The sequence below is a fragment of the Hylobates moloch genome, unplaced genomic scaffold (genome assembly GCF_009828535.3).
Source record: "Hylobates moloch isolate HMO894 unplaced genomic scaffold, HMol_V3 SCAFFOLD_1, whole genome shotgun sequence".
Classification (NCBI taxonomy): Eukaryota; Metazoa; Chordata; class Mammalia; order Primates; family Hylobatidae; genus Hylobates; species Hylobates moloch.
The window spans coordinates 9,946,835-9,974,669 of NW_026652276.1; the positions used below are offsets into that span (position 1 = coordinate 9,946,835).

At 44.8% G+C, this 27,835-nt stretch overlaps 1 protein-coding gene across 6 annotated transcripts; it reads right to left on the reverse strand.

The window, feature by feature from the left end:
• Window positions 1–206: 206 nt before the first annotated feature.
• COPS7B (COP9 signalosome subunit 7B) lies at window positions 207–27,740 on the reverse strand. 6 transcript variants are annotated; one of them, XR_004370161.2, is made up of 9 exons: window positions 22,927–23,085; window positions 20,395–20,572; window positions 17,665–17,740; window positions 14,730–14,818; window positions 11,853–12,055; window positions 9,189–9,294; window positions 7,153–7,271; window positions 6,972–7,039; window positions 1,394–1,428 (listed from the first exon to the last, which is right to left on the reverse strand). XR_004370161.2 is itself a non-coding variant. In XM_032753859.2 (8 exons), the coding sequence occupies exons 2-8, from the start codon at window positions 20,554–20,556 to the stop codon at window positions 1,296–1,298; spliced, it is 837 nt and encodes a 278-aa protein (XP_032609750.1). In that variant the 5' UTR covers window positions 20,557–20,572; window positions 27,550–27,740; the 3' UTR covers window positions 207–1,295. The 6 variants fall into 6 exon arrangements, 4 of the variants coding, with proteins under 4 accessions (XP_032609750.1, XP_032609748.1, XP_032609752.1 ...); XM_032753859.2 differs by lacking the exons at window positions 7,153–7,271; window positions 22,927–23,085 and adding an exon at window positions 27,550–27,740 and having other exon boundaries at window positions 207–1,428; XM_032753857.2 differs by lacking the exon at window positions 7,153–7,271 and having other exon boundaries at window positions 207–1,428.
• Between the last annotated feature and the right edge of the window lie 95 nt (window positions 27,741–27,835).

The following is a 27,835-nucleotide window of genomic DNA, read 5'->3' on the forward strand; positions in this document are numbered from 1 at the left end:
TTTTGTTGTTGTAAAATATGCTTTTTCCTCAATGAACTTTAATCAGTTCAGGACCTCCACCTCCCCTTACACACACACACACACACACACAGACACACACACACACAGACACACACACACACACACACACACATACACGCGCACGCCACCTTCCAACCAGGTGAAAAATCCCCGGCGATTAGTCTATAACAAATATTGACACGAGGGGGGACAAAAGCATGTTGAAATGTATTAGAATCAGAACCTGTACAAAAAAAAAAAATTAAAATATAACCTGAAACTGTTCAAGTTCAGAAGTCTAGTTAAGTCTTTTTCTCTTGCCAGGAGAATGCCATCATCAGAGGGCTCTGGGTCATCAGCCAAGGAGGGGTGAAAAGACAGAAGCAGCAACAGATCCTTCAGCAGACAGAGGGGCATCGGTGCCACCATCCCTACCCAGGTGCAGCCAGGAGGAGTTAAAGATCTCGGGAGAGCAAGCATTAGCCGGCAGTTCCAGTGGGCAACTGGGGCCTACACACCGAAAACAAGGCTGAGTAGTCAGAGGCAGCAGGAAGAGTGGCCAGGAGAGAACGCCAAGCCGGAAAGAACCATTTCTGCCACCCAGCAGACCCACAGCACCCTCTGTCTGTGCTCAGATACCAGAGGTTAGTCAACCCAGTGCTCCCAACTAATCGGAGATCGGAGCTGGGCTTAAGAGGCTGAAAACCCGTGGGTTTAGTAAACACAGCCCAGCATCACGTCCCTCCACAGCCTGAACTGGAGCTGCCAACAAGGGATGAGGCAGGAGAGGGAAAGCAGCGCATCTTGACGCCTGGCTAGAAATCGCTGCACCATCATGAGGATTGTGGTACGAGGGGCTGGAAAGGAGCGCCCCCTCCTCACAAGGGGAGGGGCCTCCTTCACAATCATCCCTGGGTGCTGGTTAAAGATGCCTCCGGCTTATAACCAGCCTGACAAAATGACATGGAGCAAAAGAAAAACTGGGAGGGAGACAAGCCCTTACACAGAGACAAGAAGCTGGGCAGTGTCTGACCCTGTTGGGATGGCATTGGTGGAGCCCCTGAGTCTGAAGGGAACAACTGGGGAGGGAGGGAGTGGGTGAGGGGGAGTAACAGTTTTTCTGGAACAGTACCAACAGGGTGGGGAGGCGCTGGTGAGGGGACGGGCAGGTCTGGAACTCACTGCAGGTAAAGAGGGGAGGAAATGGGCCCTTGGTATCCCCTCCCCACCTGACCCAGGCCTGGTGAGTGCCAGCTGCCCCAGCCGGCCCTAGTGGCGGCTGGAGACCAGACCTTTCACTTTGGACATCTTCTTGGTGGGCTGCCTCTGCTCAGCGTGAGGGGGACACTCCCGTTCAGCCAGCTGCTGCTCCATCTCCTGAGCCGAGGAGGATGCGGTGGCTTTGAGTGTCTTCTTGATGTTGGTAACCTGGTGGGGAGATATAGAATTGAAGTGCTCAGCCTGTATGTGCTCACCAAAACTTGCTCTCACTATGTCTTCACTTCAGACAGGAAGCTAAACTCCTCTGCAAGAAAACCTGAAATTCTCTTCAGAAATCCAAATGAGCAGAAACAAGCCTGGGCTACTCACAGCAGATTTGTGGAAATGAGTCAAGCAAAAACGTGGGACTAATGCTCTCCTGGTTGAAACAAATGGAAGGGGACCATTTGCCAAAGAGGCACAACACCAACAGTGAAACAAATCGTGATTAAAATGTCCTCAGAAAAAGAAAGAGGGACCCCAGAATTCTACACTCCGCTGTTATTCATTTATAAAACCACAAATATTTTCATAAAAACTTTGGGAATGCAGCTCCATGAACCTTCTTGAATAAACCAGTAGAGGATGAACTTCAGCCAACTAAGTGAGAAATGAAGAAAATGTAATAGAAGTACTAGCAAAATGCTATGACACTACCGTGTGCTGTATACCTTTCTTTCACTTAACAGTACAGACTCGAAAATAGTTAAGCAGCTCTTGAACATTTTACCACGTCAGAACAGATATCCTCTGTGACACGTGAATCCTATTCTATTAGCAAAGTTCTCCAGTTTTTTGAATTGGTTCCTAGTTTGGGTTTCAGTGCTACTCTGAACAGCCCTCTATGCTTACCTTTGCATACTTCTGTGAACATCTACGGAAGATACTCCTAGAAGTGAGCTTTCCAGATCAAAGTGGATTTACATTTTACATTTGAATCAGTACTGCTATATTGCCTGCTGAAAAGTGACTGTTCCAAACCTTTGCTCCTCAGTTCATTGAGAGGAAGAAACAGCAGGAAGAGGATGGTGGTGGTAGGGAAGAACTGTGCAGTCAAATAAGTAATAGCTTTTTTAGTCTTTTTTTTTTTTTTTTGGAGACAGAGTCTCACTCTGTTGTACAGGATGGAGTATAGTAGTGCAATCACAGCTCACTGCAGCCTCAACTGCCCAGGCTTACGTGATCCTCCCACCTCAGCCTCCTGAGCAGCTTGGACCACAGGCACTTGCCACCACGCCTGGCTAATTTTTAAAAACTTATTTGTAGAGACAAGGTTTCACTATGTTGTCCAGGCTGTTTTCAAACTCCCAGGGTCAACTGACCCTCCTACCTTGGCCTCCCAAAGTGCTGGGATTACAGGCATGAGCCACCACACCCAGCCAGTTTTCTACATAGTGAAAAGGAGTTGTCAGGGTCAAAAGTTCTGAACAGTCAGAATATTATGAGCTTGAGAGTAAGAGACAGTCCAAATGCAAAGACAAAACAATGCTATGAGGGTGAGACAAAAATTGGGTTCCTGGAGGACAGCCATCATCTGCAGAATCCACCTTAACTAGATCATAAGTTGTTTTTTGTTGTCACTATTTTGAGATGGGTGAAAAGCCATGCCCTAAACTTCTGTAACCTCAATCGACACTGCAGCCTTTCTGAAGAGAGAGTGGCAGAGGACTGTGGGCTGGAACAGTCATTACAGAGGGCAGGCTGGGCATGGTGGCTCACACCTATACTTCTAGCACTTTGGGAGGCTGAGCAAAGAGGATTGCTCAAGAGCAGGTGTTCAAGACCAGCCTGGGCAACATAGTGGGACCCTGTCTTTCTTAAAAAAAAAAAAAAAAAAAAAAAAATAGCCAGGTATGGTGGCGTGCACCTGTAGTCCCAGTTACTCAAGTGGCTGAGGCAGGAGGATCGCTTAAGCCCAAGAGGTAGAGGCTACAGTGAGCCATGTCTGCACCACTGTACTCCAGCCTAAGTGACATTCAAGTAAGACCTCATCTCAACAACAACAAAGAGAAATAAAAGAAAAAAACAATTAGCCTGGTGTGGTGGCACATGCCTATAGTCCTAGCTATTCAGGAGGCTGAGGCAGGAGGATCACTTACGTCCAGGAGTTTGAGGCTGCAGTGAGCTATGATTACACCACTGACTCCAGCCTGGGTGACACAGCAAGACCCAGTACCTGGAAATATATATATATATAAAAAATAAACAGGGAGGGGAGTCAACTCTAGGTTTATCCAGTGTCCTGCCAGACAACAAAACACAACCTGGGAACTCAGAACCCTGAGGCATCTCGCCCTCCCAGCGGCTCACTGCCACTTTGGTGTATCTCATTCAGTGAGTCACCTGGCAAGGTGGTGAGTGAATGATCTGGAGCAAGTCAATGGCTTATCACTCCTTCTCTGATAAAAGACATATTATTTGTTTTACTTTAAGACTTTTTTTTTTAAAATAGAAATGGGATCTTGCTATGTTGCCCAGGCTGGCCTCAAACTTCTGGCATGAACCAATTTGCCTGCCTCAGCCTCCTAAGTAGCTGGGACTACAGACACATACTATCATGCCCAGCTAAGGCATATTTTGATGACATTGGAGGAAAAATTAAGAAATTTGACTTCTCAGGGAACACTGCTTTATAAAATAATATTCTAAGGCTTCTCCAATTTGATATATTTTCTAAATATCCAGAAGAAAATAAACTAAAATCATAATAAGAGGTAACGGCATGACTTTAGTTTATTTATTTGCATGTCAGTTACCTCTGACTTCCAAAGATCCTGCAATTTAACATTACCTAAGGGAATGTGTTTTAAGGTTTCCCCAAAAGCTTTTAATCAAGTAAAACATTAGAAAACTAAAAAGTTTTTGTTTCAAGGACTGTATTTCCAAAATGGGGTATCTTTCCAAGCAAATAATTACCTTTCCCATTTGGCAAAATAGCTTTATTAAAAATTAAAAAAAAAAAAATTCCTAATTTCATCTTGTCTGATAAACACTATTTAGCCTTATTTCCTCAAGTTATTTGTGTAATAATTTTTACTAAACAATCAGCTTAGGCTGGGCACAGTGGCTCACGCCTGTAATCCCAGCACTTTGGGAGGCCGAGGCAGGCAGATCACGAGGTCAGAAGATCGAGACCATCCTGGCTAACACAGTGAAACCCCGTCTCTACTAAAAATATAAAAAATTAGCCAGGCGTGGTAGTGGGTGCCTGTAGTCCCAGCTACTCAGGAGGCTGAGGCAGGAGAATGGCATGAACCCGGGAGGTGGAGCTTGCAGTGAGCAGAGATTGCGCCACTGCACTCCTGCCTGGGCTACAGAGAGCCAGACTCCGTCTCAAAAAAAAAAAAAAAAAAATCAGCTTATACTACAAATAGTTTTCTACATTATTTAACATGTCTTTAGATTTACTGACAGTCTCATAACCCCTGCATGATTAAGGAAAAGGCATTAATCAATCCCCAAATAATGGTTATGTTTTCAATCCGCTTCACCTGTGTTTTTGTAGCATAAAGTCATTATCAGCCTATCAGAAAGTGACAACTGGCCATTTATTTCTCTCTTTAGAGTGGCCCAAGGTGATTTGGGCTGGCTTTGGACTCAGAGTATCTATGGCTGGGCTGAGTGATGAGTCCCTGACCTGCCAGCCAAGGAGCAAACTCTGCCTGTGGCACATTCACCAAAGGCAACACTCCGCTGCCAGCCTCTCAGCAACTGACCAGTTCAACTGACTTCCAAGGCTTTGCTGTTTTACTCTTTTTCTTTTCAAAGCTCAACACTTCCAGTGATTCCCCTTCACAAAGCCACGAACTCACGGTTCTCACTCTGGTCCTGAGGGAGCCCGCGCATCATCCTTCTGCAGTCACAGAAGGGCTTACCCTCTGCTTCATTTCTGTACTGCCACTCCCTACCATAACGCAGCCTCCCTCTCTCCTGGTAACTCAATTCTATTTAAAAGCCTTTGAGATTCAAGATCCTGTCAAAAGCTTTTGAGCAAATAAGTAGACAGAAGCATGGACACTTTCCTCTGTTATTCAGATGCCTATTTACTTCCTCAAGCAATTTTCTCCTGTAGAAACTGCTCTCTCATTCAGCTTTTTTAGGTGCTCAGTAACCCTGATATGCAATAAAAAGAAATAAGACTTGGCCCAGGGAAAAACTTGTTTTTTTCTCTAGTTCTGAAATACCAAGATCAGGTACCTTCCTTCCCACTCCTCAACACATGCCGTGCACTCAAGCCATCTCAGCCACACTCGTCCCCCACACCACACTTGGAACTAGTCATTCCCCCTATGCCCTTCTGTTGTTCATGCACCCTGGGGGGGTACCGCTCCTCCCCAGGTTGCCCCTCTGATCCTGCCTGGAGAGTTGAGCACCTGGTCCATACAAACTGCCCTGACTGCTGCAGCCCACACTGATCTGCCACCCTTCAATCTGTACTTGCCTGGCAGTGCCTCTCACTCTTCGATAGCCTCCCACACCACTGCATCTCCTTTGTGTTTCAGATGCACACACCTCACTCCTCCAATAAGACTGCTGACAAATCTAAGTCCTCTACAGTCATTACCACTTTGAGGCAAAATGTAAACATCCTGCAGAGGAAAAGAGGGCTTCTTGGGCAAGTGTCTCTAAGCCTAGGAAATGAGCCCTTTATCCTCCACAAAGGCCTGGCCTGGGCTGGGGCAGGGCCATGGCCCTCACACTGGAATCCGTTACAGAGACACTTTGCTCAAGTCAGCTTTAGCACTGCATTTACAACACACAACTCACAAACGAGACTTCTGAAGCACCGACAGACTCTCCTAGTGGAAGGGGATCTTAAAAGTCAACTAGCTTCTTCCAGTAGCTGGGCAGTTGTAAGCGTAGACAGCTCCTTCTAGGACTCCAAATTGGCCATCCAGGTAGGTCAACCAATTAAACCCATTCTGGTCTTGTAGACTTTCTTAAGAATTCCAATTCCTCCTCCACAGAGCCACCCTTCAACTGACAACAAATATCATCACCACAGACTTGTCTTCTTTTACCTAAATTTGGTAGAGTCCCTTATGAGTTTCTTCCTCCAGTGGCTGGCTTACAGGCTCCTCAAAACATGAACCTCAGAAATTTTCAAGTAAGATTGCACTGCTAGCAAAAATGCAGCCTAGCTCCATCAGAGACCTTAAATATTTAGGCAAAAGGAGAAAGAGCTTTCTGGGGCAGGAAACCTTCCTTCAGTTGAGGGGCAAAGCAAAGGCAAACAAGAGGAAACGCAGCGCACAACTGGAAAAGTGCTACAAAGAAAAAGAAAACTGGGTGATGGAGAGTCCAAGAGGTACCAGGAAGCGGTAGCATACACCTGTAGTCCTAGCAACTTGGGAGGCTGAGGTAGAAAGACTGCTTGAGCCCAGGAGGTTGAGGGTGCAGCGAGCTGTGTTTGCACCACTGCACTCCATGCACTCCAGCCTGGGTGACAGAGTGAGACTCTCTCTCAAAAAGAAAACTTTCCAAAATCAAATTTAAATGTGAAAGTGCTTTGTAATGCTCTAAGTATTACCTCCCCACCACAGTGCTTCCTCAGAAATAATGAAACAGCTCATAATGGTCCCCCAGGTATGCTGGAACTAGGAACTAATATGGGTTATTTCCACAAAAGCCTAAATGGAGAGAATATTCTTTGGCAGTCTGTGATAGGGCTGACTTCATTAAGAAGGAGGGCTCTTAAAGCTACAACTCACCAGAAGAAAGCTGTTGTTATAAGATTCAGGAGGGGGACATCGCGTTTTTCCCTCTGAAAACAAGCAATCTAATTTAAGGACAAATAAAGAAAAGATCACCAATCAGTTGACAAAATTGGCTTTTAAAAGTTAGGCCAAGGGTAACAGAGGCATAAATACAAACAGAATACGGCAGAATCACCCTGATTCTTTGTAGATTTCTTTTCCTTTCAAGTCAGTAGCTATTTGGTGAGTATCTTCTGTGTGCCGCAAGTAGGTGGCAAGTAGCCTTCAACACTTAGCAGCCAGATCATGCGTTTGCTAAATGGAAAAAATGACAAGGCCCTAAGCTTTGGCCATGCTCAGGGAACAGACCATATTGGTCTGGTTCAGATTTTCTAAAAGATTATTACATCAATAGATTGTTTTAATTGGTGGTGGAGGTGGCCTTGGCCTTTTCCTCAGATTTTTTTCTCAAACTTAAATCCGTACCGCTACCTGCTGGCAGCACCAAGCTCTGCTACTGCACACACCCACCCTCTGTGTTTAACCAAAATTTAAAGAGTCTACACTGTTGTGTAACTACACAGTGTGCCTCAAACTTTAGCCAAGTGTCTACAATAGCTCTGTGCACATCCGCCTGTCTTTTGTCTGATGCTATTTATCATGAAAATAAACTTGAACAGTTCAAAATTCTAAAACAAGTATTATTCATCTTTGTTAATGACCTTGATACCAAAGATTAGGTAGTGTGTTTAGCCTCCCAACCTCATTTTGTACAGAGTTTGATTTATAGGGAAGAATAAACAGAAAGGAGAAAGTGGTTAGCCCTTCCTACTTTGTTCAGACCTCAATCCCAAGTCAGAGAAAAGGCCACCATCAAAAGGGTGGTTGCACAGCTTATTAGAAAAGCAGCAAGCTTATTTTCCTAATTGTCTTTGTTTTGGACTAATGTTAAATATAGTTCATACTTCCTTGCCCAGGCTGGTCTCGAACTCCTGGACTCAAGCAATACTTCCTCCTCGGTCTCTCAAAGTGTTGGGATTACAGGTGTGAACCACTGCACCCAGCCTCATACTTCCTTGGCTAGTAGGATTAAACATGGTCTATGAATTGAACATCCACAGAGTATATGTATATAGGGTGGTGTGTGTATTCAAAAAATTAGCTCAAGTTCATGAAAAGCAGAGTTCAGCAGTCCACTGACACACTTTTATGGTGTGCCAGAAATATTCAGTTCAACATTTGAGTACCTACTATAGGTTAGGCATGAGACAAGAAGCTCGTCTTACAAATAGGATACAGGTTTTATTTTCAAGGAGTGCATATAACAGTATAGAGAATCACTCCAAATTTCACAAATCCCCCTTTGAAAGGCACCATCTACTCATCTCTTATGCTTCTCAGCTGGAATTATGGGTCCCACTCTGCCACACTCTTAGACACCTGATTTTCAAAATTCATTAAGCATCATTAACACTTCAAACCCCATCTGCACTAGAAAAGAACTTCCAATGCTAAGGAAAATCAGTGCTTCTGATCTTCAGGGCTCCAAATAAATTCTGAAGTGAGGTCACTTCGTGTGTCAGGTTACAGGTACACAAATGCCCATAACGCAAAGGCTGGGGCCTACATCTGTCCAAGAAGCTAAAAGTTTCCTCAACAACCAGGTGTCACTAAAACCACACTTACATCCTCTTAACTTCACTTGCAGCTCATGTGCCAAATTTTATCCGTTTCTTCTTTCCATATGAAACATGTCATGCATTTTACACATTTATAATATATATGTACAGTTCACAGAAAAAGAATAAAATGAAACTATGTGCCCACCACGCAACTGAAGAAGCAGAACATTCCCAGGGCCTTGAAGCCCCACCTGCCCCTGCCCAGCTGTACCCCTCCCTCCACTCCACCTGGTAACTTACCACCATCCTTCTATCTATTTTTAAGATCCATCCCCAAACTCATTTTCTTTTGCTCTACAGCTGCAAAGTACATGTGTACTGAAACTACAACATTCTCTGTTCTCCAAGCCTGATCGATCACCCTATGCTGACCAGGAATCAGAAAAAAGAGATAGAACACCAAGAGCAGGAGCCATGTCACACTCATCCCTGTACCGCAGCACCTAGTCCAGGCCCACTTGTTGGTGACTGCTTGTTTCATCTACACCAAGATACGCAAACAAATAAACAGGTATGCCCTGGAGAAACAAACGTTCCTTTCCTTCCTTACCTCTGCTTCTACCTGCTGCTGAGTTCGGTTGTGGTTCTCTTTGTACTGGTTGGCTCTCAGAACTTGCTGCTCGATGCCCAGCAGAACTGCTTCACAGCCATCACACCTACAATGGAGAAAACCAGCCCTGAGCTGCAGAATGGCCTGGGAAGTCTCTTCCAGGCTCCGAAATATTCTTCCCCGACAGCTCTCCCCAGTATCTTACAGGGACCTCCTTTAATACTCCCTCTGCCACATCTCTTGCCCATTCACTCCTTCCCAAAGACAAGCACTTCTAAATACATAATGCAGGACATTAGAAGACAAATATGGTAGTCTGGGGCTAGTTTCTTAGAATACAGCTTTAATTTTCAACTTTGTATCTCATAGAAGATGGTTTTGTAACACATATGATTAAAGAAGGTAGGACAGGCTGGGTGCAGTGGCTCCCACCTGTAATCCCAGCTCTTTGAGAGGCCGAGGTGGGTGGATCACCAGGTCAGGAGTTTGAGACCAGCCTGGCCAACACAGTGAAACCCCCATCTCTACTAAAAATACAAAAATTAGCCGGGTGTGGTGGCGGGTGCCTGTAATCCCAGCTACTTGGGAGGCTGAGGCGGGAGAACCACTTGAACCCGGGAGGCGGAGGTTGCAGTGAGCTGAGACCACGCAACTGCACTCCAGCCTGGGTGACAGAGTGAAACTCCGCCTCAAAAAAAAAAAAAAAAAAAAAAGAAGGTAGAATAGATTTTACAGATGGCACTGAGTAATCCTTTTCTCAACAGAAAAAAAAGATGTTCTAAGCCAGGTGCGGTGGCTCATGCCTGTAATCCCAGCACTTTGGGAGGCCGAGGCAGGAGGATCGCCTGAGGTCGGGAGTTCGAGACCAGCCTGACCAACATGGAGTAACCCCGTCTCTACTAAAAATACAAAATTAGCCAGGCATGGTGGCATATGCCTGTAATCCCAGCTACTAGGGAGGCTGAGGCAGGAGAATCGCTTGAACCTAGGAGGCGGAGGTTGCGGTGAGCCGAGATCGCACTATTGCACTCCAGCCTGGGCAACAAGAGCGAAACTCTGTCTCAAAAAACAAACAAACAAAAAGAGATTTTCTAAAAGCATCCTGTTTTGAAGAGTCCTCCTTTTCTCAGAAGTTTAAGTTACTTCCTAATTGCCATACCCCTCCTCCTATTTTATTTCCCCACTTAATTTTTTAAAAAACGAAGAAGTTGAAAGACTACAACGAATATCCCCATACCCTCCACTTAAGATCCAACAGTGTGAGCATTTTGCCATATATGTGGTAGCCCTCAGCCTATCAATTTTGTTTCAATCTACCCCCAGTGCCTAAACATGAGTTGTAAGAGTCTCTACTAGTAAACATCCCGTGGTAACCAGTTAGTCTGGCACCTCTATGTCAAACATATTGGGGGCTTAAAAACAGGAAACCAGACTATGGACATAAAAAGCTGTGTCAGCCATCTCAAAAACAGAATAGGACAGCCAACTTTGGCAGGTTCAGAAACTAGATTTTGTGTGCCAGACCATTTTTGTGTTAGGGTATTTCTAAGCTTATTTCTTATTTATTCTAAGTTCTGTAACCTACTGAAAACTTCCGCTTGTGTCAGATGTTGTATAGAGAAGGTGTTTGGGGCTACACTTGGGACAGAACTTGGGGTGAGGGGTGAGCAACACATGTCCTGGGGTGTAAGAGTAGCTGAAGTGAGGGAAACTCAGGGGACATCAGGCCCCAAGGAGTCAAAGTGGCACTGCTCCTCTCTGGATATGCTTCTCTCAGGGATGAGCAGAGATTCTCTCTCTCTCCCGAACCTGTGCACAAAGCTCACCGGCTCTGCTTCATGGCTTCCAACATGCCACGTGCCTGCTTGGGAACACACTCTCCTTACCTCCAGGTATACTCTAACCCTGGCCTTCCTTCAAAACTGACCTAAATCTTCTCCAATGAGTCCATCTGGCTTTATAAGCCCCAAATAATTTAAATCACTCCGCATTGAATCCTCGTAGAACGTGTGACAGCTCTTGCAAATATCAAATTCCATTAAAACAGAGAAAACACAAATGTCCCAATGCTTTTTATATGCCAGAATATAGTTATCAAATATTCTTTGTATGAGTCTGTATTCCAAGTTAAAATGACCCACTCCTTGTCTTCCATGTCCCTCACGGTGTTTTACAAACATTAGCCCAATATGTTACTGATTTTGAACATAAGTTCTTTTATCCGAAGAATCTTATAAACATGTTAACTTCAACAGGGATAGAAAAAATAATAAAAACAAAGAAAGAATATTACAAACACTAGCCTTCCTGAGTTTGGTCAAACTTTGAGTGTGAGTTTGGAAAGGGCAGGACTAGCCTCACACAGCTAGGACACATAGGCTCCACCTGCTAACCCTGGGCATTTTATAGCCCACTTTTAAATAGCTCCCAGTTGCATTTAAGGCAAGAACTATTTTACAACCAAGGCACCAGGAGGCCTGAAATGACTCCTGTTATCACACAGCTGTGATCACAAATGTAGCTCCACTCGCTGGTTCACTAAGCCCCAGCTCCCAGGTAGCCACAGGCCCACTCCAAACCCTCAGCTGACACCAGGAAATCACATTTTTGCAAGGAGAGGCACAAAAGACATGCTAGATATCCCCCTCCTCCTTTTAGCCTCACCATTCATGCAGGGTCTTGACAATATTATTGATATCCTTCTTTCGGATGTCACGGCCAATGCAGAAATCCACTTCCAGCAGCTGGTTTCGCTGGTCCAGCTTGCCCTGGATGATGTCAGTGTAGACAGCCTCAATGATGAGGTCTTCTAGTTCCCGGAGATTCCGCATCTCCAGGTCTTTCAGCAACACGGAGTAGGGGATACACTGTAGATAAGGCCATGTGATCATTATAAAAACCATCTGGCAAGCATTAGCGAAAATGCAGGTATTACTCCCATAGCTAACAGCTGCCTCTAGGCTCGGGAAACACAGGCTAGTGGTAATTATTAATAGCTAGGGCAACAAGAGGTGGATAAATGAACCATGAGACCTAGAAGACCCAACAACATCTAAGAAAGCAACCTCCTGGTTCTCTGCCTCCTTGGCTTCACCCAGCCTTCAGATTTCACATGCTGCAGCACACTTGTAGAGATCCTAAAAACTTGTACCAGTGGAGAGAAAGGGAACTATTGAGTATATGCCACTCTGCCACCTTCTGGAAGCTTTCAGACTTTGCTAGATCACCATAAATCAACAGATCCCAGTCACTGGAAAGAACTGGCTACTTGCCCAGCAGAGTGCAAAAACAAACAAAAAAAACTTGCAGCCAGCACATCTACCTATAGGTGGCCAATGGGTACTGACAGCTCAGATGTCATCCTGAAGTTTGTATCTGTTTTCTCAGACACTTACAACCAATATGAATTCCCCAACAATAGTTCTTTACTGGGCTGTACCAACATTCTGCATGACTCCAAGACTCCAGTTTTCTGCAAATCCTTTGCCACATCACTACTAGTTTGGAAATTAACACAGTGATCAAATCTGTAGAAACAGACACAAGGAAGATATATACAGAGAAGAGAGCAAATATACCTAGAAGGGTTTTCTATGGCTAAAGCATGATATCCATGGGCGGTGGGTGGACTTACAATGACAGGTTGCAGAAATGAGGAAAAGGGTCACTGCTACTTCTTTACTACACTTGAGAAGTCCACAATCAGGACAAGAAAAAAGGTCAGGTCCTCATTTCCCAACAAAATAGGCCTCCCACCTGAAATGCTAGGCTGAGAATCAGAAATATGCCATTAGATCAGATAAAATGATTTCAGCACCTGAAATTGCAATCCAAGAACAAAACAAACCAAGTGCAGTGGCTCACACCTGTAATCCCAACACTTTGGGAGGCTGAGATGGGAGGATCACTTGAAGTCAGGGGTTTGAGACCAGCCTAGGCAACATGGTGAGACCCTTGTCTCAATTTAAAAATTTTTTTAAGTTAAAACGGCCGGGCACGGTGGCTCATGCCTGTAATCCCAGCACTTTGGGAGGCCAAGGCAGGTGGATCACCTGAGGTCAGGAGTTTGAGACCAGCCTGGCCAATATGGCAAAACCCCGTCTCTACTAAAAATACAAAATTAGCCGGGCATGGTGGCAGGCACCTCTAATCCCAGCTACTCGGGAGGCGGAGGCAGGAGAATTGCCTGAACCCAGGAGGCAGGGGTTGCAGTGAGCCAAGATCACACCACTGCACTCCAGCCTGGGCAATAAGAGCAAAAATCTGGAAGAAAGAAGAGAAAAAGGAAAAGAAAAGAAGCAAGGAAGGAAGAAAAGAAAGAAAGAAAGAAAAGTAATATTTTTCTCTGAAGCTCAATCATGGAGGGGAAATGCTAAAACCAAATTTTTTTAAAGGCATAGTCCCACAAAAACTTAGGCTGGGATTAGGCAGAGAGCCAAAATCAACTATAAATTAACTAAATCTGGACCTTCATTATTAATGGCTGTGAGCAGGTGGCTGCAAAGCTTCTTCTAAATCAACTGTGGGAGAGGACTTAGAGGTATAGTGGAGCGGCTGGTATCTTATACAAAGTTAGGGTCTAAAGTTAGCATATGAGGCAGAAATTCCAATTAGTGTAATAAACCTTGAAAATCCCAGAGAAAGGCAGTATATTAAAAATCTAGGCTGGGCGCGGTGGCTCACACTTGTAATTCCAGCACTTTGAGAGGCTGAGGTGGGTGAATCACCTGAGGTCAGGAGTTCAAGACCAGCCTGGCCAACGTGGTAAAACTCTGACTCTACTAAAAAATATAAAAATTATGGGCATGGTGGCAGGTGCCTGTAATTCCAGCTACTCAGGAGGCTGAGGCAGGAGAATCACTTGAACCTGGGAGGTGGAGGTTGCAGTAAGCCCAGGTTGCACCACTGCACTCCAGAGCAGGCAACAGAGCAACACCCTGTCTCAAAAAAAAAAAAAAAAATTAGCCGGGCGAGGTGGTCCATGCCTGTAATCCCAGCTACTAGGGGCTGAGTAGGGGAATCGCTCAAATCTGGGAGGCAGTGGTTGCAGTGAGCTGAGATCACGCCACTGCATTCCAGCGTGGGCGACAGAGTGAGACTCCGTCTCAAAAAAAAAATAAAAAAAAAAAAAAAAAAAAAATCCAGCAAGTCCAACATAGCAAGTTTTTCTTCCAGCATGGGCATAGTTCACTGTGTACTGAGCAACAGATGAAGTTGTTAACTTGCCTTGAGATGCCTTGCTATTTGAAAAATGTGTATCTTTAACAGCAGTCTCCTCTTAATATGGCAAAATGATTGTGCCACATGCGGCACCACAGCATGCCAGGACTGAGACCTGCTGAGTCAATCACTTCTGGGCATACTTTTCCTGTATGGAATGGGGAGTACTTTTCTACACCATTTTATCTTTTCCTCTGTCAAGCAAATTTTATGCATTTATGATGTGACTCTCCTATGTGCAGCTGGGACTTCCTTCATTGATGTCAATGAGACAGCTAACTTGGGGTGAGGAGGAAGACAAGAGAAGGCTCAGTACCGTACCTTCATTCTTGATGCCAAGCTCACGATGGTAAGATGCTTCAGCTTGTTCTGCTGAGCTGTGCTCAGTTCTGGCAGGCTCTCCTTGTTGGCTGCTCAGTCCCACCCACCACAAAAATCAAGACACAAAATAAAATTAGGATTTCTTTTATGGAATAAGCTCACCAACTCCCCAAACCAAATCTACTACTGAATCACTATCATGACTTTGCACTTATTCATTTGGCAAATATTCCTGTCTTCTTTGGAAGACTATGTACTTCCAAAGACTCAATTTCTACAAACACAGAGTTTAGTCTCCTAAAAAGCAAATAAGCAAAATGATGTGGCAATTATCTTAATGGAGTATTATTTGTGCCCCTTGTGACATTCAATTAAATTAAACATATCTTCATCAAACATCTGTTGTGTGCAATGCTCTGTCCTGAGAAGAATCAAGGATGAATAAGATGGGCTTTGCCAGGGCTGCTGCATGGCACAACTCCAGGGCCACCAACCACCTGGAGGTGTGCAACTTCATGGCCCTGGACTTGTCCTCGGTCTTACAATCAGATGTTTTAATAGCTACAAATCCAAGGCAGAACTACCAGAAGAAAGGTACAAGCTACCAGAAGAGAGGAGGAGAGGGATGGGGAGGAGGTAGGGGTAAGAGAAAGAGATAAAAGGGGAGGGGGAGAGGGAAAGAGAGCAGTATCATTTGGGAAGTACAGAAGATAAAAAGAAAGAATTCATGGAAGAGATGGAGTTTAAGTTGAGCCTTGAGAAAGAGGCAAAATTTCAATAATAACCATAAATGATAATAACAGCAAGGGCAGCAGCTGCAGCAGCTAACATAAATAGCAAGCTTTACGTCTTGTGGATTGCATAGACCCACACATACATACACACATCCAGTTCATCTTCACAACAACCCCGCAAGATTCCAAGTGTCCTCAATTCCTTAACCATAAGTCTGGATTCCAAAAAACTAAATCCAAACTCATTTTTTTTTCTTAAGCATGGTGCTGAAATTCACCTGGTAGGAATTTCTGACCTGAACGGAGACAGGCTTTTTATCCCACTTGTTTCCACATTCCTCTGGGAATGTTACATAAAAAGGCATGCGCATCATATTACCTTTTTAAAGTCCCAAAAATTCTAAATTCTGAAACATCTAACTTCAAGGAGTGTAGGTAAGGAATAATGGGCTTGTATTGTTACTCCCACTTTACAGACGAGGAAATTGAGCTGAGTAAGGTTACTTCATTTGTCAACGAACACACAACTAGTAGAAGTGGAGCCAGACTGGCTACAGGCATTCTGGTAACAGAGTCTGTGCAATGCTGCCTCTTTAGTAAGCGAGGACAGAAAAACAGAACACATTCCCTGGAAGAAAGGGAAGGTCAGAAAAAAATGTGGTGTACCAGGAGTGGCAAACTGTCCAGTCTGACAGCAGCACAAAGTAGAAGTGACCAGGGAGAAAGAAAAAGTCAGGGATATTGCAGAGAGGGCCCTGAGTATCAGGCTACTGTCATACCATTAAAAAAGGGTAGGAAAGCCAGAAAAAAATGGTTTGGGTAGAAGGTAAGTCAGTGTTTGGACATGCAAATACTTCAACCTAATATTTAAGATTATAATTTAAAATGACCCAAATGCCCTAAAACAGAAAATGAGCTAAGTAGATTATGAAATATTAAAAATATTACCAAGACTTAAAATATGGATAAATGGGCCGGGCATGGTGGCTCACACCTGTAATCCCAGCACTTTGGGAGGCCGAGGCGGGCGGATCACGAGGTCAGGAGATCAACACCACCCTGGCTAACACGGTGAAACCCCATCTCCAGTAAAAATACAAAAAATTAGGCGGGCGTAGTGGCAGGCCTCTGTAGTCCCAGCTACTCGGGAGGCTGAGGCAGGAGAATGGCGTGAACCCGGGAGGCGGAGCTTGCAGTGAGCCGAGACTGCACCACTGCACTCCAGCCTGGGCGACAGAGCAAGATTCTGTCTCAAAAAAAAAAAAAAAAAAAGACAAAGTCTCTACCCTACTGGAACTTACAACAAAGTGTAAAAAAAAAAAAAAAAAAATATATATATATATATATATATATATATATGGGTAAATGTTTGTAAGCGGGAAGAAACAAGCAAGACATAAAATTGTATACATAGTTCTACCTATGTAATACAAAACACAAATATATGGGGCACAAAAAAGTCCAGGATCCAAATGTCTGAGCAACATATGAGTGACATTTATTTATTTATTTGTTTGTTTGACAGAGTCTTGCTCTGTTGCCCAGGCTGGAGCACAGCGGTGCGATCTCAGCTTACTACAACCTCTATCTCCCAGGTTCAAGCAATTCTGCTGTCTCAGCCTCCAGAGTGGCTGGGATTACAGGCGCCCACCACCACGCCCAGCTAATTTTTGTATTTTTAGTAGAGACAGGGTTTCACCATGTTGGCCAGGCTGGTGTAAAACTCCTCACCTCAAGTGATCTGCCTGCCTCGGCCTCCTAAAGTGCTGGGATTACAGGCATGAGCCACCGCGCCCAGCCTATGAGTGACTTTTAAAAAATCTATTTTCCAAATTTTCTTCAATATGCTGGTATTATTTCGATAATATTAAAAATGTTGAAATATTCTACAGGTGGGTATTCTGCACTTCACAGCACTCCAAGAGCCCTACAAACACCAGTCCTCAAGAATCTCATCTGGGAAACAAACAAGGGCTACATTTGTGGATGAGCACACACAGGCCCCATTTGACCCAATAGAATATAAAAGGTGAGAAGGAACATTCCCTTTGTGAGGTCACCCACCAGGCACAGCAAAATGGGAGGCAGCCAGGTCAAGAAGTCTCCCCACTACCCCATGCTTTATATCTCAAACCTTGATGGTCTTCCAAACTGAGCAACATAATTAACACAAGTCTTTTGAAATATCTTCACCAACTCACCTATGTAATCTGGGTATGTCCCATAGGCAAACAGGTTCAACAACTGCAAATAAGCAGCATTAGCTCCTTCCGCAAGCTGAGGAGGAAAAAAAAGTTCACCACAGACCAAACTGTCTACCAATCACTGTAGTGTTCAAACAGAGGACGGGTGAGCATGTGTCAAATGCTGTTTATTCTGTACTATTTGATTACTTGGCCCCTGGGGTCTCTACCAACTCTGATTCTTCGGGAAAAAATAAACAAGATTATTAAAGCCCCAAATTTAATTTCTCTCCCTCAGGAATGTTTTACTTTCTACACAGCATGCCCAACGAACTGCTTTTCTCTCACACACATACAAAGCATTAAGCACTGGAAGGAGTTCAAATATTCTCAAGATTCTGTTTGCATTAAAACAAAGATTGGAGCAGCCCTATCTACATACCAGCTTGGTAGGTATGGCATGAGCCACCACCAACCCAAAGTGAACAAAGCTCAGGGTTGGTTCCAAGTTTCAGGACTACACGTGGACTATGAACTCTGGGAGAGACCAGCACATCATAAGGTATGACAGAAAGCCAGGCTGGGACAGAAAACCAGGGTATCAGTCTGCCCCAAATCAAAATGTTCATTAAAATTACTTACTCTTCACTGATGCTGATGGCAAAAAGCCATGTGTAGAAGAAAAACGACCACTGTTCTGCCTGGAACTTCTCTGCTGTCAATTACGTTAACCGGTTGTTGTTGTTGTTGTTTTTAATCACAAACGTGCTCCTGTTACCCTTCCAACTTACCAAGCCCAGTAAACTCTAAACAGGAATAGCAAGTGGTAGTCTACAGACAGCAATAGCGATACTACTCAATTTTAGCCATTAAAAAAATAAAGCTTCCAAGAAATGCATCTATAATTTCAGATCACTGAAAGGCAACCAGCTTATTCTCAGCTCACATACGGAAAAACGCAATGTATGGGGAGATAAAGGTGGTCTGCTAAGCACCCTATGGAGAACTCCAGCACCCTAATACCTCAGGCTACTTTCTCAGGTTACCACAAACCTCCTGAAGTCCCTGAATCAGAAGGGGAAGAAACCTGGTAAAGACCATCCAATCTAGCCCCCACTTTTCAGAAACATAATTAACAAAACTAGCCAGAAAAGAGTATTTTCTCCAGAGCAGATACTCCAACACTTCTCCCACTGGCCTAAATCAATAAGGTCTTTCTGGCTTTACTTACATCTCCTCTTAGCCAATCTTCCAGAGTTACAAAACAACTACTTGGCATATTCATGCAGGCTTTTCATGAACCTGAAGGAACGTATTACCCCTTGGTCATCTCTTGTGTTGAAAAACGAACTCAGTTTTCTGAAATTTTCTTCATAAAACTCATTTTCCACTTCTGGTAAATTAAATTTTTATTGAAAGCCTACTGTGTGTCAGGCTATGTATTCAGCTCTAAAGAAACAATGGTGAGCACTACAGACCTCCTCACAGAGCTTATAGTTTGGCATGCAAGCCTGACATTAAATAATTTACAATGAAAAAGTAAAAGTGGCTCTTCTTGTCTCTGAACATCACAGGTAGAGGAGCCATAATTGGGCACCTGAAATGGCTGGGCTGTAGGGAACTGCTCCAGTTTCCCCATCAAGAGGAATAGGCGGACACACAGCACCGAATCCAATAAACTGAAGGCCGGCAACTCCTTTGGTTACAACTGATTCACTGAAACTCCTCTTAAAATTGACTGTGGGTGTGGAGCCAACAGCAAAGGTGTTGTGGTGGTCATGAAGGTGATAAACTGCCCAACAAAAGCAAACCACCTCCTATATGCAAATCGCCACCACCAAGAACTCCAGGGCCACTCTCAACAGCATCCAGCACATGCTCCACAAGAAATACCACCACCCAGATCTGTGCATGGCAGCCTTCCACAGAGCCAACACCAGCCTGGACAGCCAGAAGCCTGTGAGGATGAAGAGGAAGGGGACCTGCCCCACCAATCGCCAAAAGCTCCTGAGCACCACCCTCCACCCCACAAAACAATAAAGATGCTCACAGACTTTTCTCAATAAGTGAATAAATATAAATAAATAAAAATGTTCAAATTGGGAAGTAGAGGTTGAGAAGTATAGATTGCTTTACATCTCTTTCTTCCTTCTGTTCAATGGATCTTCTCATTTTTGAGGCACAATGACCAAAACTGGATATCCAAGGTTTTAATAACAAGCAAGCAAACAAGTAAAATGAACTATGTCCTAGCTTCTCTGTCATATCTAACACATCTAACACATTCAGCACAGCACTGCCCTCTTCCTCAAGAACAATACACTCCTATTCATGTCCATCTTATGTTCAATAGCAGTGTGTTTCTGCTGTGTGTCCCTGACCAATCTTCCTTATTGATATTGCACTGGAGGTTTCTGGCCCCTAAGCATGCATGAATCTACTCCTATTAAACATCAGCCCATGCTTATAGCACTACTCTTCTAATTTATCAGGATAAATTTGACTTTTTTACTATCTTTTAGATTATTATTAGCAACAATCTAATTTTACCCAAGGTAAGATAAAAATACTGGATAAAAGGAGCCAAGGACATTCTCTCAATCTCTTCCTCTGCCCCACCAATTCCCACCCGTCTCACAATAGGGTACCTCACAGGTTCACAATACTTCAGCACTGAAATTCTTTGGAAACCTGGAGAATTACAGAGAGTCTTAGAACAAAGAGAAATTGTTTGAAAACCGTTCTTACCTCCTGCACGTTGGCCAGCTCCAGAAGTTCTCCAAAGACATACACTCCAGGAGCCTCTAAGACCTGGCTTATGAGAGCAGTGAGGGCTGAGCCACTGGTACCTTTGGCTAGTAAAATAAACTGCTCCAGGAGATTACTTGAGGGTTTCTGTTCCCCTGCCATTCTCTGGCCTTGAAATCTGTCCAAAAGAAAATTGTGTCAGTCATTCTTCCTTCTCCTTTGCAAAGTCTGTGCCTATTTAGTGCTGAATCAAACACCAGAATACTTTAATTTTATAGTGTTGATAAAGAAAAAACAGGACAAGCACAGTGGCTCATGCCTGTAATCCCAGCACTTTGGGAGGCCGAGGCGGGTGGATCACCTGAGGTGAGGAGTTCAAGACCAGCATGGCCAACATGGCGAAACCCCATCTCTACTAAAAATACAAAAATTAGCCAGGCTGGTGGCAGATACCTTTAGTCCCAGTTACTTGGGAGGCTGTGGCACGAGAATTGCTTGAACCCAGGAGGTGGAGGTTGCAGTGAGCCAAGATCGTGCCACTGCACTCCAGCCTGGGCAACAGAGCGAGACTGTCTTAAAAAAAAACAAAAAACAAAAAAACACACAAAAAAACAGTTCCTGAGTCCAGATGCAATGACCACCTTATGAGATGGGTGGAGTTCAACCTGGAGTTAAAAGGATCTTGTCCTAAATTCTGGTGTTTGAAACACACTTTGTAAAAGTCATTTCACTTCCACCTGTCCCTCCTCCAGAGGCAACGCCTTATAAGTCCTTAAACCTGACCAGGACCTAAAGAAAAACACATGAGTTTCTCAGCAGCTGTTTTATATCCACCTCGTTTATACATTCTGGTTAAGAAATGGAGGATACTGGCCGGGCGCGGTGGCTCACGCTTGTAATCCCAGCACTTTGGGAGGCCGAGGCGGGCGGATCACGAGGTCAGGAGATCGAGACCACGGTGAAACCCCGTCTCTATTAAAAATACAAAAAATTAGCCGGGCGTGGTGGCGGGCGCCTGTAGTCCCAGCTACTCGGAGAGGCTGAGGCAGGAGAATGGCGTGAACCCGGGAGGCGGAGCTTGCAGTGAGCCGAGATCGCGCCACTGCACTCCAGCCTGGGCGACAGAGCAAGACTCCGTCTCAAAAAAAAAAAAAAAAAAAAAAAAAAAAAAAAAAAAAAAAAGAAATGGAGGATACTGCCTATACACAGAGGCACCAGATGTAAGCAAAAGCAATCAGTTACAGCTCCCACTGTGTCATCAGAATCCAATCTACAGCCAGACAGATAAGGAAAACAAAAAACCAGACAAGAAAGATGTCTCATTTAATCAAGTCAGGTAAGCACAGGTAAAGGGAGACATCATTTTGAAAGAAAAGCAGCGATATATTCAAACTAAGAACATGCATGCTGTGTAAGACCATGGGGGAAAATCCCTGTATTTGGCCTCCTCCTGATACGACATTTTAACCAAACGTGACTTCAGAATGTTTAAAAAAAATCCTCAAGAAAACAATGAAAACATTTGGAAAAACAGTGAAAATACTGTATCAGCGCTCCGAAGACATTAAGTACAGGAGGGTCCCTCAATTGTGTAATCTAATTACACGCTGAGTGTACAGGAGTTCCAGGTAAGATTTCTCCTCCAAGAATGATACATATTAGAGCAGCGTGACAAAATGAACGAAAGACGGTATAGTAGAGTGCAGCAAAGAACAATTTGAAGAAGTTTGGTGCAAGAGGAACTAAGTTTTGGGTTGGCAGGCACACAGAATAGTTGCCCTTTCACAGTATTAGAGAAACAAGTATGTCGCCTCATTTAGGGTTACCTAAGAAGGTCCGGCCAGACACAGGAAAAACAGTGAAGTGCTGGGGAACAACGGGTTTGAGAACGTAAGGGAAAGGGAAAAGAGAAGGGGAGAGGATATGAGGAAGAAGGGAAGGAGTAGGGAAGAAAGGAGGGTCGGTGACGGTCGAGAGGAGGAGCGAAAAGGCCCTTCCAAGAGGACCCGTGTGAAGAGACAGATGGGGATCTCTGCTAAGAGTCTGAATGTTAGGAGGTGGGGGTGGAGAGGGGGTAGGGAAATGGAGAGAAACTTCTGTCCCTTCAAAAGATCTCGGCTTAAGGAGCAAAGCCTGTGGGCGCAGAGAACGTAAAGACACGGAGACAGTCGCTTTCTTCTGGAGTGGGAGGGCCAGAGGCTAGGCACAGAGCGGAGATAAATTCCGGTCAGGGGAGGGCGCTATTTGGATGGACTGGAGTGGGGCAAACAAACAGCCTTTGGGGATGGGAGAGCGAAGGCAGCCAGAGCACTGAAGCTGAGGGTCGCAAGCTGCAGCAGACCTCACGGCGGGCGGTAGGTATGCTCCAAGCAGGGCCGCAGGCGTGGAGTGAGGAGCCGCGGGACGCGCTCCCCAAGGCGGGGGCGGGGCGGGCACAGCCGCGGGCTTCCTTGGCGGCGGGCTCTAAGCCGGATCGTCTGGCCGAGCCTGGAGCGCCGGCCCCGCTCGGCCCACCCTCTCACTAGCTCCTACCTGTCCGCGCCACCTCTCGGTCCTCTTAGTCGCTGGCTCGGCCTCCCGGCGCCTGCCCGCAGGTTGTCAAGCGTCCATGATCACCCCGGCGTCCGGCGCTTTTCTGCCTCCGCCGACCCGTCGCCCGTGCAGCTCCCCCGGAAGCCTCCCACCGTTGCACTCGCGTTCCGCCCACACAAGGTTCCACCCGCCGCGTTTACAGCCTTCGACCTCCGGTGGGGAAGTGGGGGCGAGGAGGCGGAGAAGAGTCTGCAGCCCGGGAACCAGGCGGGGAGGGGGTGGCTAGGGGCCCAAGGAGAGGAATGCGGCCTAGACGGTACTGCAGCCCAACTGTCGCCATCGCCATCCCAGGCCCCAAATCCTCCCCTTAGGCTGTGCTTTCTCTCAGGAGCTCCCCATGGCTACTGCGCTACCCCTGGGCACGGAGGTACATTAAGCCTACTAACTACCACTTATTGAGCGTTTTACCATGTGCCAGGTGCTGTACATGCATTATCTCGTTGAATTCTCATAACTGTGGCTTGTATTATTATTCCCATTTTTCAGGTGAGTTAACTAAGTCCAAAAGTCAGAAAGTGACAAAGCTTGCTATCTTTGTCAAACCCAGGCTACCTGAGGCCGAAGACGATGTTCTTGACCTCTATTCAGAAAATGTTTTAAAATAAGCAAGAGATGGGTTAAGCCAACAATGGTTCTATGACCAAAATGTCATTGATAGCGTTGCATCTGGTGCTTACCAACTCCCCTGGGAAGATGGCTAAGAAATGCCACATAATTGAACACTTAAGCTGATTCCTGTATACACCACAGTCTTTCAGGTCTTGAAAATGAGAGAGAAAAACAGCCCTATTTGCCTATCGAGCGTCAGAATGCAGAAATGAGACAGGACAAATGCAAAGGAGCCTAGCATCAACCAATTCATTCATTTATTCAAAAACATTTCTTTAGCACCTATTATGTCCTGAAAAGTCATATGAAGATAAAACAAAGCTCTTACCCTCAAACGCTCCAATGTGTTAAATGTTATGGGGAAGATATGACAACACTTTGGAAGCACAGAAGAGGTTGGGGAAGAAAAAAACAGGCAAAAAGGGGGAAAAAGGGGGGTAGTGCCCATTGTCACAGAGGTTTGCACTGTGCAGCATATACTGATGTCAAAAAGAAACCCAGAGTGGTTTGACCCCAGGGTTTTCAAGAGTGAGAAATGAGGGGTACAGAGCTGGAGTCAGGTGATCAAGGGTCTTGGAATCCACATGCCAGGTACTGGGGAATTACTTAGGCTTTTTAAGCTAAGGAGAGGTATGAATAATTGCCTTTTTAGAGTGATCATGCTAGGTGCTATAGGAATGGATTGGATGTGGAGAGAATTGGAGGCAGGGAAAACCTCCAGTGAGGTCACTGATTTATTCTAGATAAAAGATTGTGTTGCCGGGTGCGGTGGCTCACGCCTGTAATCCCAGCACTTTAGGAGGCCAAGGCGGGCAGATCACCTGAGGTCAGGAGTTCGAGACCGGCCTGGCCAACATGGTGAAACTCCGTCTCTACTAAAAATACAAAAATTAGCTGGGCATGGTGATGCACTACTAATCTTAGCTACTCTGGAGGCTGAGGCATGAGAATCGCTTAAACCCAGGAGGTGGAGGTTGCAGTGAGCCGAAATTACGCCACTGCACTCCAGCCTGGGCGACAGACTGAGACTGCATCTCAAAAATACAAACAAAAACAAAGGTAGTGGCAATTGGGGATGAAAAAGAAGGGACACTGTTGGAGACATTTAGACTATAGAATCTATAAGACTTGGTGACCAGTTGAATACAAGGAGAGGGAGGGAGCATAACACCCAGGATTCTGTGCTGGCAGGCCAGAGCGGTCTGGAGCTGGCGTTAAGTGAACAGGGCTATGGAAGAGGAGAGACAAATATGAGAATGAGAGGAAGACAAGTGAGTTTAGTTTGACTTCATAGAAATTCCAGCAATACCTCTACTTCCTCTAGAACAATGTCCAGACTCCATGGCTGCAATTTGGATTTAGTATTTTGGTTTTTTTCCCTTAAGAGACAGTCTTACTCTGTCACCCCGGCTGGAGTGCAGTGGCACTATCATAGCTCACCTCAGCCTTGAACTTCTGGGCTCAAGGGATCCTACCACCTCCACCTCCCAAGTAGCTAGGACTACAGGTGCATGCCACCACACCCGGCAAATTTATTCCTTTTTTTTTTTAAAGATGAGGTCTCGCTATGTTGCTCAAGCTGGTCTTCCCTGATCTCAAGTGATCCTCCCACCTTGGCTCCCAGAGTGCTGAGATTACAGGCGTGAGCCACCACGCCCAAGCAATGGCTGCACTGAAAGCCCTTCAAAGTGTGCCTCCCTCCTAACTCCAGCTTTGTCGCACCCCACCCCCTTCACAGTCCGAACTCCCATGCCCGGCACAACTTACACCCTCCCTCTCAGACACCAGGCCTATGCTCAAGCTTGCTCTTTTTTGGAATGCTCTTATATCAGCCTGTAAAAAACCTGCCAACTCTAAAAGCAAAGATTTCTGAAATCCAATGCAAAAAACACCATAATAGAAAACATGGAACTATTGCACTATGTTAAAATTAAGAATTTCTGCTTGTCAGATGCAGTGGAGTACACCTATAGTGTTACTATAGCTACTTGCGAGGCGGAGGCAGGAGGATCACTTGATCCCAGGAGTTCGAGGTTGTAGTGGGCAATGCTGGTGCCTGTGAATAGCCACTGCATTCCAGCCTGGGCAACACAGCAGAGACCCCATCCCTCAAAAGTATAATTTGTTTCAAAAGACACCAGTAAGAGAGTGAAAAGACAAGCCATGCCTTGGAAAAGATATCTGCAAAGCACATATCAAAGAACTCCATATCCAGACTGTAAAGAACTACAAATCAATAAGAAGACAGCCCAATTTTTAAAAGTTGGGAAAAGAACAGGCACTTCACGAAAGAGGACGTTCAACTAGCCAACAAGCATACTGAAAGGTGCTCAACATCAGGAAAAATGTAAATAAATACCTTAATGAGATACCACATTCAGCCAGAATGGCTACAATTAAGAAGACTGACAACAAAACTCCTGTATTGACAAGGATAAGAGGCACCTAGAACTCTCTCATATTGCTGGCAAAGGCGTAAATTGGTACAATCATTTTGAAAAACTGACAATGTCTACTATCACTGATCATGTGCATACCCTCCCTACACACTAGCAATTCCTTTCCTAGAAATGTGTGCAGGTGTCTACAAAAAGAAACATAAGAATGCTTACTATGGCTTTGCTAATAATAGTCCAAAAAATAACAACCCAAATGCCCGTCAACAGTGGAAAAGATAAATTGTGGTATATACATACAACAGAATACTATTCAGCAATTAAAAGGCTACACACGACATGGATGAATTTCACACAAATACTGATAAAGTAAAAAAGCCAGAAACATACTGTACATACTGTATTATTACATTTAACTGGAATTCAAGAACAGACAAAACTGATCTATGGTGATACAGTCAGAAGAGTGATTATCTCAATATGTAAGGATGTAATACTGATTGGGAAGGAGCACTAGGTGTGCTAGATATGTTCTATATCTTGATTTGGGTAGTGGGGACAGGGGTGTATACCTATGTGAAAATTGTTCCCATACTGTATGTTACACCTCATTAACAACAACAAAAAAACTTTTTTAACATGGAAAAAAAATTCAAGTTCAAATGCCACCTTCTCCATTAAAGTTTTGCCAGCTGCAATGAACCTTTTCATCAGGGCCTCCTTAGCATTCTGATGTCATTTCTTTATGCCATTTTATCACACTCCATCTTGAATCTCAGTGGAGTCTCATTTCACTAAATATATGTTTATCTTCCTGGTGACAGTGACCATGTCCTTCACCTTTTACCCACTCAGTGCCTGACAAATAACAGGCTGAAAAGATATTTGTTGAATTACATGAAAGAAAAAATTGGGTGAGTTCCCAGATGGGTGAAAGTGGGGACAGGCAGAGGAAGGAAGGCCAAGAGAAGGACAGAGGAGGTTTCCAAGGAAACTGTGGCTCACACTAATTTTACCTACTTCCTGAAATCACATTAAATGTCACCTTGAGTGGCAAAAAACAAAACACCAAGTCCTACCTAGGCTGAAAATAAATAAATATCACACTCCCTCACTTGCAAGAAATCCCCCAAATTGCTACCTAATTCTGGGTGTTTCGACACTGGATAGGAAAACTGTTCAAGGAGAATTCACATTGCCATGCTGCTAAAAATATCACCTCCTTAGTGTGGTGCAAAGAGTCCAGACTGCAAGTCAGCCGACTTAGGGCTGAATTCTAACTCTGCCCGAACTTGCTGTGATCTGTGGCCAATCCCTTCGCCTCTCTGGGCCTCAATTTCCTCATACGTAACAACGGGGTAGATGAGCAAAACCTTTATGTTTTGATATTCTGAGTATACAATCCATAGCTCTCCTGGTCCAAAGCAGGAATACAGCAAAAACCCCTGAAATACATGTAAAAGGCGCCTCAGACCAACAAACAAGCACGATTTGAAGAAGTCATTTTGTTCTCTTTCACGGTTTAATCAGTGTTTTTGTTTGTTGTTTGCAGCCTTACCATGATTTGCAGATGTCTGAGTTCCACGTAAACAGAAGTTAAGTCTCTGCAGGCTGTCATCTTCTTTTGAGGGTGAGAAGGGTCTTCCCGCTGGGTTTCAAGTCTCGGGATTCCGAAACGACCAACTCAGCGGGCAGGTTTGTGAATTTGCGCACACTGCGCGGCACACTGGAGTCTAAGTTACAGAGGAACCGAGTGCAGGGGATGCTGGGATTTGTAGTCCCCGGGCCTCTTTGTGGTGCGCTGGGATCTGTGGTCCCCCGAGTGCGCCGCTGGAATGCTGGGA

Coding starts and splice junctions, on each gene's coding strand:
- COPS7B (XM_032753859.2), bottom strand. CDS start 20,556: ATGGCAGGGGAACAGAAACCCTCAAGTAATCTCCTGGAGCAGTTTATT. Junction 12,056..14,729: donor GCTTGGCATCAAGAATGAAG/GTACGGTACTGA, acceptor CCTTATCTACAG/TGTATCCCCTACTCCGTGTT. Junction 9,295..11,852: donor GTCAAGACCCTGCATGAATG/GTGAGGCTAAAA, acceptor TCTCCATTGTAG/GTGTGATGGCTGTGAAGCAG.